Genomic DNA, 13951 nt, shown 5'->3' on the forward strand with positions numbered 1-13951 from the left:
CTGTTGCAATGTAGAGACATTATTCCAGTTCAATCACATTAAATGATACATCTTTACACTGTCACAACTTTGGTAGTTAAAACATTTAAAAGATAAAGTGTAATCAGTGAACACAATAAGGATCAATTAATACTTTCAAGAAAATATGTGTTGAGACATTGTAATATTGACTTTACATTTTAGATTAATCCAATTAATCAAAGACTGTGGTGGTGCCTGAGTTTAAAATCCCTGACATCACACTGAGATTCAGCTGAGAAGCAGCTCTGAGCTCAAGACAGTGTAAATAGGAAACTCATTTTTTAATATGTATGATTGTAAAGATAAATAATGTAGATGCAGAATGTGGACTTCCTAAACATTTCCATTTGGAGAGTTGTCAGATGCTGCAACTGAGCACATGCTTGGGGACAGTCCATTAAAATGCATTAAAATGTTATAAATTGGTTTTATTTGATTATTTCTTGGACATTTGAACAGTTTTACATTTGTTGAGAAACAGGCAACTGGTCTTACTACTCTTAATAATGATGAAAGCTGATGAACAAGAAATTTACATAACTAGGGTGAACGATATATGACCAGACTAGTGGAGTGTACTAGTGGAGCTCATTATTTTTTCAACCACATCAGTAAGTAGCAGTATTTTGACTATTTAGGTGCACAAGAAAAACAATATCTTACTATACAATTAAGAAAACATCAGTTTCCCTGTCCATAGGCTAATCAGGGTGTGATGGTGTTTTTCTCGTTGGAAGTTTTGACTGGGGAAAGTTGCAAGACATTATTGTTGAATGCAAACTTGCCAAAGTAGCCTTGTCACATGCTAGCCATGAAATTTTAAACCCAAAAAAACAATTATGTAAAGTATATATGAGCAATGAAGCAGCCAGCAGCATAAGAGGATGAGTAACAGGGTTGAAGAAAGCAAGAATTGGAACAGTTTGCTGGTCACATCTTGGTGTTGCCGAAAACATCCTGGAAAATTAGGACAATTTAAGACTAAAGTCAGGAAAATTGTTTCTACAAAAAACCATAATTGCAAGTGACGATTACATTAGATTATAATGTAGGAATGTAATAAAAGAGATCAACTCACAAGGTTGAATTCTGTCTGTCTGTGTTTCTTAAGAATGAAAAGCACTGCATCATGAATGGTGACAAACAGCCTGCTCTTTGGGATGGTATCTGAGAAGAAGCCTATAGTTTCCAGCTGCTTCACAACACACGCTGATATTTGACAAACACACACAAAGAAAAACATGAATGGCAATTAAAATATCATGAGAGGGAAAGTATTCTACAATTATAGAAATAAATCTTTGTTTTTGATAAGTATGCCAAGGAGTCATGTGGTGCCACTGAGGCCTCTAAAGCTTCAGTGTTAAGAACATTAACTTTTTCTCTGGTTTGTCTGGTGAGCCACTCACCTTGGCAGCCTGCTAAATAGACGTCCAAATGAAGCTCCTCAAAGTCCCTGAAAATCTGTGAGACAAGACAAACATCACGGTTTGTTTTTGTCTTCTTTCTTTAAGGACCTGCACGCTGTCTCATATATCGACTTGATTTATGAGATGATTACACGTTACCAGTATCAACAGACTCACTTTTTTCAAGGTATTCACAGTGGCTACGTCCACAAAGCTGGTTGTTGTCATGTCCAAGATGATGCTGTGTGTGTCTGATCCACTGAACCTTCCCTTCTCCTCCTCATCAATTTGTGGAAACTTTTTAATGCTGTCAACACTTTGGAAACTTGTGACAGAATCCAACTTGAACATGGATGTATCACGTTGGTAACCCCAGTTTACTTCGCCCATATCAGGCCCTTTGGTAGAGGTCTGTCCTTCAGGAAATTCCTCCTCACTCATCCTTGACTTCTTGAAAAAGAATCTGCCATTTAAAAGGCGTCTTAGTTTGTTCTGCAAAAAGATGGAAAAAGTGGTAATAACATTACTGAGCTACTAGTAAAATTCTCAAATGACTGGTTTCTTTTCAGCAGAGTTAAAGTCATCTCAAAACATGTCATTTAGGATATCATACTTGTTCCTGGTTCCCCTGTGTTGCTTTTTTTAGCTCTTTCTCTTCTTTACGCTTCTGTGCTGCCTCTCGTTTCCTCTTCGCCATCAGCAGAGTCTCGAGGTCAAATCCAGTCTGCACAAAAAGCCAAGCATCACAATCAAAAGGGGAAAGAGACAAATGAGAACGATAATGAAAGCTTCTATATCTTGCAATCAAATGCCATCCTGCACAAAAACGCACAGCTGCATTTGTGGACACACCTTTTTTTCCAGGGCATCCAAGTACATCTCAGAACTTATGTGGTACATAGTTGCAGATGAACGGAAGATTTTAATTCCAGGAATCTCTTTAGCCTGAGGAGATACATCATGAAGTCCAAGAGTTCGAGAACTCACGCTTTGACTCATGGCACTAAGTATCTTTCATTCATCAGTAACAGGTTCTTACCTCCCTATATGTTTCTATGTCCAGATACAAGTCAGTGCCTGGAACAAGGCCCAAGATATAATAGCGAGGTCTGAAAGGTATTAAAATAATAAATTACTGTCCTGCACCTCAATTTAAAAAAAACATATATGTTTGAATATATGTCAACAATTTTAATTTGTAGTGTATAGTTACAGTTGTGATCTGAAGATGAATGTAAGCAAGGAAAAGCCAACAGCGGCAGCCAGACCAATGTCCAGGTTGAGCAGGATGGTGCATATGAATGTTACCAGCCACACCAGCTAGAGGGCAGTAAAAACACTGACAGTCAGTGAGATCAGCAGTGATCTGAGTTTCAGATGGTATTTAACTGAGCAGAGTGACTCTGAAGGAGGATTTAGTCGTACCAAATCAGTCTTGCTGGTCTTCCACAGTGTATAGACATCAGCCAGTTGCATAAACATTAGTGTTAAGTTCACAAACACTATTGAAGATAGGATAGCCTGAGGAAAACACACACGTTTACAAAGCATTATGGGTTATGAAATTCACCAACTCCAGTCTATCAAGAGAGATAACCATTAAAAGAAAAAAGAAAAGAGAGTGGTACCTTAGGGAGTTCTTCAAAAAGAGAACCTACTTTCACAATTATGATCAGCATGAATACGGATGAAATTATTCCTGTAACCTGACAAAACACATGGTTACATGTTGTGTAACAAACTGTCTCAAGTTGAACATGATGATTAGGTGTAATCAAAGGCGTTTGTGCACAATAGCAGATGTGTGTTTACTTGTGTTTTGCACCCTGTGGTCTCCTGGACGAGGCTGCGAGACATGGAGGAGGACACATTGTAACAATAAAAAAAGCTGCCAATGGTGTTACTAAGCCCCACTGCAACCAACTCCTGGAAAAAAAAGAGAAACAAGAAGAATTAACAGTTTAAATGTTTGTAGATGCACTTTTTATAATTACTTGCCTAAATGCATCTTTGAGTACCTCCTTAAAAAGTTTGTGATCCAGTTATTGTTAGGATACATCTATTTAGACAAATCATAAAATAGTCTGTACATGGGGATTATACAGAAATAACAGAAACATATTTCATACCTAAATTTCATACCTAAATCATACAAATAAAGAACCTGAAATACGAAAAATGATTATGTGCTTCATAAAATATAAATATAAATATGCTCTTTAAGTTTTAGAAGAAATTCCAAGTGCAATGGTCACAGGTTACTGTCAGTGCCACAGTGTGGGGGTGTGTCTATGTCTCACCTGGTTGTTATCCACCCTGTAGCCATATTTGAAGGCAAATGTTTTGGACAGTGCGATGTTGATGGTGTAACTCACTATGGCCAGAGAAAATGCATCTCCTACAATCGATGGGAAGTAAGATGCATTTGGAACAAAAGGGGCCCTGAATCTGGAGCAGGAGGAAAAGATTAATAACTGAGGTTAGCTCTTGAAAGGCTGATGTTTTGCTGATGATCTTTCGTTTACAGGCTGTTAGATATTTTATGGACACACGTTTCATATATGCTGTACCTGACAAACACAAATGTATATGCTTTTCCACCACAGGAGCCAGCAATTCTACACATCAGACACCCTGGAAATGTGGCACTTCTGTGTCTGTCGTCTTTTAAACTGTCCTAAACAACCAGCGTCCCTGAGTCTCACCTCTCCTGCTCTCTTGCTCTTTCTGTTTTGTCCACACAAACAAACATTCAGAGATGAACTTACCCACTGGGAATCTTTCCAACCACGCTAATGCCGAATTTGCCTATGAGTCCACCGTAGTGGGTGATAATTGTCCCTAGTATAACCTGGTGAAAAAAAGCAAAAGCAATATTAGTTCAGTATGTGGGTTACATTATCATTTAAAACACATCCATTCTTGCCAGGAAAGTATAAAACTAGGGCCCTCACTCTAGTATGATTACTGTTGTCAAGATGGACTAGTAAATACACTGTACACGCCTGCTGGATGGGTGAAAATTTTAAAATAGCATAAACAATAAAGGGAGGACTCACAAGAATGAGTTCTATAGGGATGGGCACAAACAGCTTCTCCTTGAAGCGGAAATTGACTTGTTTGATCACAATGAGGACAAAAAGGGAGATCAGGCTGGCAATCAGCTCCACCAGCCGGGTCTTATACAGCAGTCGGCAAACATCCACAACTGTCTGTGAGAAAAAGAGAGGAGGAGGAAAGGACAGAACAAACAATGTAGTATCAAGGCATGGTGGTCTGTATAGTTTTCTTGTTTTTAGCGCTATATTATTCTGATCCTTGTCTCGTTTCCTACATGATTTTACAGTTTGTGACTGATGCTGCTCATGTGAAAAAGTGTCCTTGAGTTAAATTGATTAGGAGAGTGCTTTGCATGACTCATTGCTATTACGTTTGTGACTGAGAGACAAACTGTGAAGTGCTCTGGATAAAAGTTGCACATAAAAAAATCAGTTGATTTGCAACCAAGTGTGAATAGTGTTTTTCTTTTGTAGCCTTTGATTGGGCATTTGTCACACTAGCAAAATTATAGCAAAATAAAATGGTAACAAGTATACTGCCATGATACAGTATGCCACAAACCATCAAGTGCATTACTGAAACAACACATTGTAAAAATATTCCATTAAAAGTAAAAATCCTGCAGATAAAACTTAAGTGTAATTTTGCCTGTTTGAGCATTCATTATATAACTGCCTGAAGATCTCATGTAATTCCCAGTAGAGCTCCAACCAACTTCAAAATAGGCAGCCAGAACAGCTGGAAAACATGTTTACATGTGTTGGACCTTTAACTAAACAAGGAACAATAATTTGACAGATTAATAAATAAGATATTTGTTCAATAGTGAGTTTAACAGGCAGACAGACTTTGTTACCTCTGGACAGTCAGACAGGCTTCTTCTTACTACTGTTGTTTGTTTGTGCTAAGCTAAGCAGCTGCTGATTATCGATGGATATTTAACAGACAGAAACAAGTGGTAGTGATCTAATCATTTAGCTCTCAGCAAGTAAGTGAATACGTGTAGTTTTTAAAAATGACAAACTATATTTGTACATGTTCTTACTCCGGTGTTATATCATTTTATTATTTATTATTTACTGTAAGTCTATTAGTTTCTTGTCAGTATTAATATTAAATATTCAGTAGAGTTACCTCAAAATCATTGTGAAGCTGTGAACTTCTCATGCCAAACATGTTCTTACTGCAGGGTTATTATTATAAGATATCATTTATCTATTTGTTGTAAATGAGTGAACTGTGCAACATTCGACAAACTTACATAAACAAATGAGAGAGGACCACTGTACAGAGCCGGTGAAACTCCAAACAGAAACTTTAGTTGGGTGCAGGCTACTTGACAAGCTGATGCAGTGGTGTAAGCACGAATCAGTGGTTGAGACAGGTAGTTTACCACAAAACCAAACCTCACCAAACCTAACAGGATCTTACGATGGAAAAGAGAGAGAGGTCAAATATGACTTAAAGGTTTAAATTCAGTCAAATTAGACACACAAACAGAAACACACACCTGAAAGATTCCTGTCAACAATGCAAGGGCACATGCTATCTGTACTCTGGCAGCGTCTCGTGCTTCAGTGTCCACTTTTGATCCATTAGTGCCATTTACAATAAAGTTCTGGTCTGGCGCCAGCCTTTGTGTCACAGTTCCTGCCATCATGCTGACCACAGAAAATGTACCTGGAGATATAAAACAGAAACATGTAGACACACACTGATGCACACAGAGCCAAGCAAGAATCAGTTTATCCATGCTGCTTTTTCCCCCTTTTCACCTACACACACTTTCTCACCTATGGAGATGTGTTTGGAAGTAGTGAAGATGACAAAGATCAACACCGGGAAGAAGGAGGTGTACAGGCCAAACACGGGGGGTAATGCAGCCAGAGGAGCATACGCCATGCCTAGAAAAAATTAGGATCATATTCAAAACAAGTTCTGAACAAATGCTGGCTCTTCAAAATGTGAGGTTTGTGAGGTTTGATGAACTCTGAGCTCCTTCTCTTGTACACATTTCTACATACACACCCTGCGGCAGATGCATGCTGGCCACACTACAGCCAGAAATGAAGTCTCCAGCAAAGTTTTCTTTAAATTGATATTGAGGCAGCCAACCGAGAACAGGCACCCAGCTCACTACTGTGCGCTTCAGCTTTGACACCGAACATCTGAAACAGTGAGAAATCCCAGAAAAACACACCATTTACATTAGTATGTCATACTGACGTCACATAAATACGAACTTTGCCATTTAAATCATTCACAGAATGTTGAATTTGGGAATATGTGAGTCTAAACACAAAATTAATTAGGAAAGGACTTCATTAAGTTTTTGCAGTTTATCTACATATACAGGGTTAAAATAAAGTTCAATAACAAATGTAACTACTGCATCCACAAACCCTTTTAATAGGCTGAGTGAACAGTAACTCACACAACACACAGTTACAAACATGCAGATGTGGAGATTCTCAGTCATCCAGGTCATGGTATGTCAAAATGTTAGATGTAGGGTGTTTGGACCTGCTTGAGGTTCCTGAAGATGTTTTCTCTTATCTAAAAACTTCTTTAGCTATTCTTCTTGAGAAATGATGAGAAGCTGAAATGTCTTTAAATACAAACACATATGTATCCTTTATGCCAATGTGTATCATTGTATAACTCAGTGCTGTCTCACATCTCTATAACCTGTCTCATCTCATCTGGATTTTTACCTGAGGGACTCTTTCACCCGTTCAGACAGGGATGGTTTAGTAGTCCAGTTCCCTTTCTCTGCCACTTCATCCAGGCGTACCTGGTCCAGAACTTCCCTCTGTACAATGTATTCCTGCTCCGTGCCCATGACTGTTTCAGCAGGTTCTGCAGACCTCAGGGAAGCTGGCTTCTCTTTGGGTTCCTTCCTTCAGTCTGAGGTCCTCTTAGATGTAAAGGTCAGTAACAAAAGCCAAACACTTAGTAGTGATGTTGAAGGTACCTCACTGTTTTTTATTGGTTAACGATGCTTGTTTCCTTGGCTGTGCTTAGGTTGTGAGAGTGACTGTCCTTTTAAGTGAACAACCACCAACCCACATCTCCCCGTTCTGCATACACACACCTCAGGTATTGTGCATCTGTATGTGGGTGTATGCGTGTTAGTCGCTAGTGGTCAACTCTGTGAAAACTGAAGGCCAAACTTTGTAAACACTCAAAACAATAAATACAGGCTGACACAAGACACACACTGAAACACCGAAAATGACAACCACTGCATATGCAACATACACAAATACACACCCTGTACTAAAGATTAAACTTTATATTGTAGTATTTCCACTATACATCAGACACATCTCTCACATGTGAAACAGTTTGACAGGTTTGTGTGTATGTCCCAGATTGACATTAGGTGCGCACCTGTCCTACCAGCAATTTCGTAGCAATCTTTTATTGCATGACACTATATATTTGATTTTGTGTCATACAGATGTTGAGTCTGTGCTAAATAAAAGAGAAAAATATATAAGCAAACTACTAAAGAGAAAAAATTGAAAATCAGACATCTGTGCATAAGAAAAATTAAGAAAAATTCACCGGGCACACTGCTGACAGGGTCCATTCACATCCCGTTTTTTATGTTTACATTGAGCTGGTTAATGTTTCACAAGAACTTTGTCAAAATGATGGTCATTAATTACTGTTTATTGAGATTTTCAGTCTTATTTAGATGTTTTTTTCTGAAATGTTGTCTTTGATTGAATGCTTGAGACAAGCAGATTTAAGCAGTCAGGACCCTGTTGATTCCATTTTTTGTTTTGACCACCTGTAATTTAAAAATAATTTTGTAGGAGTGATCATATTCAGTAGCATAAATCAGATAACCTCAGTGTGTTATTATGTATGTATTCATCCATTCATCCATTACCTGCATTATCTGTATGGAAAGGGGCTTATTTTGGCCATGAAACATTATACAATATGTTTTATTTGTATGTTTATTGATGAGCAGTTTCTTATCAAACCTACAGGAAAACATATGTAGATTTCCTGTCAGTATTGGGTTCTTCTAGTGTGTTGGGAAGGTCTTCCAGTAGCTGGAGATTTGTCAGCTTTTCAGGGTGACTTCTTTTCATGACTCTGCTCTCTCTCTGTCAACATGTTTCTGGCCTGGATGTAGAGGATCTTGTTCCCACATCTGTAGGCCTCCTGCTTGGTCTGGCAAAGCTGGCTGTGTTCATGTAAATGTGTTTGCTCTTGCATAATGTACACACACACCTCACAGCTGATATAAGAAGTCACAATGTCAGCAAGGACATCCACGTTTCAACAACCTCAAAAACCCACATACACAAACAATCAGTGCAGTCCAAGCAGTAATGTAGTTCTGGTTTATCCTCAATTGGTGCATTTCCTCATTGTACATTTGTAACCACAGGCTTTGCAGATTTTAGTTTAGTGTAAGGTATGTCAGTGATCAGAAACCTCTAGAGCTGTCTATATGCAGCCTTTATTATTATTTAAATCTCAAAGTTGAGGTTTGCTTTGTAAAACTCCCCTGAAATAATTCAATGTGAATCCATATGTTAATGTTTCATGTTGATTATCTGGTCAGCTGGGTTGGTAACATGGGGTGGGATGTAATCACAGACCAGTAAAAAGATTTTTTTTTTAAAATCTGCTGAGAATAAATCGTTTCTCGTCCATAAATTTGGAAATCTTCACATGGACCTTCATTTCATTATAAAATGACACAAAATGTTAATGTATTGTTGGAGCAAAGTTCTGATTACACTGGTCTGTCTGTATACTGCCTGAACTCATTTATTATTGGCCAAGCCTAATAGTTCTTTGTTCTGCAAGGATTTAATTATTTACCTTCTCCATTTTCATATACAGAGTATGGTCTTTTACCGAATGCCGAGTAGTGAGATGAATAATTTTTTTAAAAATTACCCTTGTAATCAATGTCCAACCAAAAAAAGATATTGATAAATTTCTCCATCTTAGTAGGTCATATTTAAAATATTAGGGGGAGTTTTTTTTGATAATGGGTTGTTCCTAAATATTTTGACTAGGACAAGCATGCTTAGGCATGCCTCGTACTTTGCCAGAGCTTAGAAATAGAAAAAAGCCATCTGCCTATAAGGATTTTTTGAATGGAAAATTAGTTAAAATGACTGTGGTCTGTGCCACACGCACAAAGCTAAATTTAGAAGCACAGGAATAAGTAGTCTATGTAGTCAGTGTCTACTACTGTACTTCTTGGAATGAATGGAATTACATATCACATGCTTCCTAATGTTGATAAATATGGGCACTGTTTTTATTAAGAAATAATTCCAATAATAACACTAATAACAACAAACTAAGTAGTTCCTGTAATGTAATATGCTGGGGAATATAGTCCATCCATCCATCCATCCATCCATCCATCCATTCATCCATCATCTACTGCTTTCCTGGCACATCTAGTATCATGGTGGAGCCAATCCCAGCTGACATTGTTGGACAGATGACCAGTCCATCACAGGGCTGACACATAGAGACAAACATTCTCACATTCTCACATACGGACAATTTAAAGTCACCAGTTAACCTAAACCTGAACTACGTGTCTTTGGACTGCAGGAGGAAGTCATATTGCCCAGACAAAACCCAGACAGGAATGAGGAGAACATGAAAACTCTACACAGAAACTACAAACCAATAACCTTTGTGCTGTGGGATGACAGCCCTGTATTCTGTAAGCAAACAATCACTGCTTGTTTTTTTTTTTGCATTTTCAATTTTGACAAAGTTAACAATAGCATTAGTAAGAAAGACTATAACACTGTATTGCAATGTAAACAGAACTTGGTTCCCACACATGTGCACTGACCTCTAATGCTACTCTCCAGAGATTATGAAAGTGTTCTCTGTCATTATTATTATAACAAGCAGTTTCTTAATAAAAACACTGCCCATATTTATCATGATGAAGAGCAATAGTTTTACTGCACAGTAGAGATATAAAGCACGGCAAGACAGATTGAAGGTAGAGATCTATGACAAAGACCCATGAGTGGACTTAAGAGCAAACATTGTGCACACCATGTGCATCTATACCTGGGCACCCACTAAAATCAGATATCTTGGGTGCCACATTTATATGTTTTCATTAATAGCTTCAGTGAAGAACTGCCTTTAACTGCACAACATGGGTGACCTGCAGAAGTGCTTCTCTTGCTTCAAATGCTGTCTATTACCTAAAACCAAGATTGTATGTCAGTTATCATGTTAGTGCCATGTGTAGGTCATGTCCTTGTCTCATCGACTACGAACATGTTGTCAAAGATACAAACTATGACTAAGGTTTTGATGACAGTATTTAAAACTCACAAGCCTGCACCTTTTTCAGTGTAGAACAAAATTCACCAAAATAAAGTTTTAAATAACTGTATGTGGGAAACTCATAAAAGATTGGATTCGATTCACATTTACATTTACACTTTACCTGGCACGTTTACGAGAAATTACATGAAACCTCAATAGCCATATGGTTGACGAATGATAAGAAATTATCCAGAAAATTTGCTGGTATAGACTTTGGGGACTTTGATGATTCAGTAGAAAACCACAATAAGGCATTTTGCTCAGCATGACAAAAGCACCTGGAATTGTAAGAGACAGCTGACAGTTGTATGTAATCACTCACATGGATGTCCAAAAGCAACTGCAAATTGCAGTTGCTTTTGGACAACTTTTGGGGGGTCATTTAAATGTTTAGTTGATATTGTGAGCATCCGTCTTCTTTGAACACACACTTTAAACATTCACAATGCTGTGGGTCATTGTCCTCTATTAACCTTCAGCTGATGGAAAGCCAGTCTGATAGATAGATGCTCAGGCAGCTGGACAGGATGAGAGTGGCTGAGGTGCTCACTGATGTGCTGCTCCTGGCAGAGGGGATTCCCTTTCCCTGCCACAAGGTTGCGCTGTCTGCATTCAGTCCTTACTTTCCAGGTAGAGTGGACATGCACAGGATTATTGAAAATTATTGTACTGATATAGAAAATACAATCTGTGTTTATTGATCTGATGCTCATAGACTGTTATTGCTTCACTGTAATAGCCTCTATGAAATGCAGTAGTAGCAGGTTTGTCGTAGGTAATGACCCATATGATTATATTTTGTTCTCATCCCTGTCTTGTTGCTTTACGTTGTGTCAGAGCCATACGGAGGTCCAACTGAACCTGTCCAACTGTGTCCTAATGTATCACTGGGCCACAGCCACTAGTCAGTGACTGTGCCTTAACACACCTTTATCAACGCAGGTATGACATTCTATGGTGGTGAACTGTGTTAAAAATTACTTCTGGTTTTAGGACAAAACATTGAGGCCTAAAACATGCTGGTATCAATCTGGTACATCCTGAGGAGGATTTATGAGGAATGAGTTCTTTGTTTTTCTCTTACAGCTGCTCCCTTTAGGGGGTGCCACAGAAGATCTATTGATCTGGCACAAGTTTTAAACCAGATGGCCTTCCTGATGGAACCCTTCTCATTTACTCTGGCGTTGGACCAACAAGACTGCACTGGCTTTTGCAACCCCAGTGGGTGAGGCTAATGGCTCCTGGTCTTCCAAGGTGGTTTCCCATCCAAGTACTAACCAGGCCTGGTTCAGCTTAGCTTTTGAAACCTGACAGGATCAGTCACTTGCAGGCCAGTGTGATGAATCAGTTCTTTATATGTCTATAAAGGAGGCTTGGTGGTTAGCACTGTTACCTCCGCAAGACAGTTACTGGTTTGAAACCCAGCAGGGACCTTTCTGTGTGGAGTTTGCATGTTCTCCCTGTGCTTGTGTGGGTTTTCTCCAGGTACTCTGGTTTCCTCCCACAGTCCAAAAACATGTATGTCAGGTTGATTGGTGACTCTAAATTGCCCATAGGAGTGAGTGTGAGTGTGTGAGGTTGTTTGTCTCTATGTGGCCCTGTGATGGACTGGGGACCTGTCCAGGGTGGACCCCTGACCTTTGCTCACACAGCAGATCCCTGTGACCATGTAAAATAGGAATAAGTGGGTATAGATAACAGATGGATGGATATCAATATAGGTCTGTTAGGACTTGGTTATCTCACAGTTAAGCTCCATAACATCTTACCATAGCATCACCTTTTTTGAATTTCATTACTTTTTCAGCTCCTTTGTGCTGCCACTAGATAGCAGAGTTTCTTTGCACAGTGAGACACTGGTGTTGAGGTGTTGAGATGCTTTGGGAATTCCAGTGTTATCATATCACAAGAGGAAGTTGTGCTGGACCTGGTGCTGTGCTGGTTGAACAGGAGAAGAGAGGAATTGCAGAGTGAAGTCGAGGCTATTTGGCACCATTGGCTATGTAATGATACAATACAAGTCAAATGCTTCATACTGTGTGGATAAAAAAAAAAAAAGAGAAATCAGACCCTGGGACACTGTTGTGAATAGGCTGAAAAACAACACCTCACTTATTGGCATCAACAGAATGATCATGTTTCTAATACATATTAAACCTACATGTAGTGGTTTAAAATTCACTGTAACATTTGCCTAAATTTATTCACTATTTGTCCAGTCCTGCTTCTTATTTGTTTGTTTAGTTTTCTTATTTTGAGACTGTGGAGTTACAAACTCACAAAAGTATTTAAAATGTCAAAAGACCAACATTTAAAACCAATAAACTGTACAAGATCAGTTATTATCTAATTTATTAAATGTCTCTGTCTGTAGTGAAATGGCCTTTTCAGGCTGAAAAGCCTCCTGTTGCATAAACAAGAGGGAAACTTTGGGCCTGCACAAGACACGAGTCAGTATCTGTGGAAATTCGATTGTGGTCAGCCATAACTCACATACTTTCTCTCATGACTGCAGGTCATCACCAAAGAGGTTTTGTAACTGGGTCCTGTGGACAATGTGCGGACGGTGGTTGAAAGACGAGCAGCGATGCACGACAGCTATGACGTCTGTTTGGTAGCTAACCTCAATCCCTGAAAACTCCTTGCACTCTAATTCAGCTCCTCCTGACTCTCTTGATATATGAGAAATGAGCTTGTGTGAAAACTGCAAACCCCAATTAAGGCAGGTCTTTGCTACCTGAAGGGTCACTAAGCGCTTAGATGAAGCAGCTTTTAATAGTGACATTTGTTTTAGGAGGACTGAGTTCTTGTTGAATCCCACACAGTAAAAAAACACGTTTGCAGTCACAATCAAACAAAAGTAGTCTAGTATTGGTACTGAGGGATCCAGCATTATGATTAATTCATTGTCATACTAGTGTTAAAACTTTTCCACAGGCTCTTTATTTGAAGCTAAAGTAACATTGATGTTTCTGGATTATTTGCATAGAAATGAAAACAAATGAACTTATTCCTGCAGTTTTTCCAACAACTATTCACTGAGACTTTCTCCCAGTTTCCTCAGTCTTATTGATTTCATTGATTTGTTTATTTAGTTTTATTTTCTTCTCTGC

The 13951-nt window shown here is 38.7% G+C and overlaps 1 protein-coding gene across 1 annotated transcript; it reads right to left on the minus strand.

Moving 5' to 3' along the window:
• Window positions 1-12: 12 nt before the first annotated feature.
• LOC113146147 (solute carrier family 26 member 6-like) lies at window positions 13-7495 on the minus strand. The gene is made up of 19 exons (XM_026333448.2): window positions 7205-7495; window positions 6519-6658; window positions 6284-6394; window positions 6001-6170; window positions 5752-5916; window positions 4490-4642; window positions 4199-4281; window positions 3731-3878; window positions 3243-3356; window positions 3059-3136; window positions 2856-2951; window positions 2644-2750; window positions 2470-2539; window positions 2283-2375; window positions 2044-2154; window positions 1608-1922; window positions 1431-1485; window positions 1100-1230; window positions 13-978 (listed from the first exon to the last, which is right to left on the minus strand). Exons 1-19 carry the CDS (start codon window positions 7330-7332, stop codon window positions 952-954), a joined length of 2295 nt encoding a protein of 764 aa, XP_026189233.1. The 5' UTR covers window positions 7333-7495; the 3' UTR covers window positions 13-951.
• Between the last annotated feature and the right edge of the window lie 6456 nt (window positions 7496-13951).

Source organism: Mastacembelus armatus, chromosome 7 (assembly GCF_900324485.2).
Source record: "Mastacembelus armatus chromosome 7, fMasArm1.2, whole genome shotgun sequence".
Classification (NCBI taxonomy): Eukaryota; Metazoa; Chordata; class Actinopteri; order Synbranchiformes; family Mastacembelidae; genus Mastacembelus; species Mastacembelus armatus.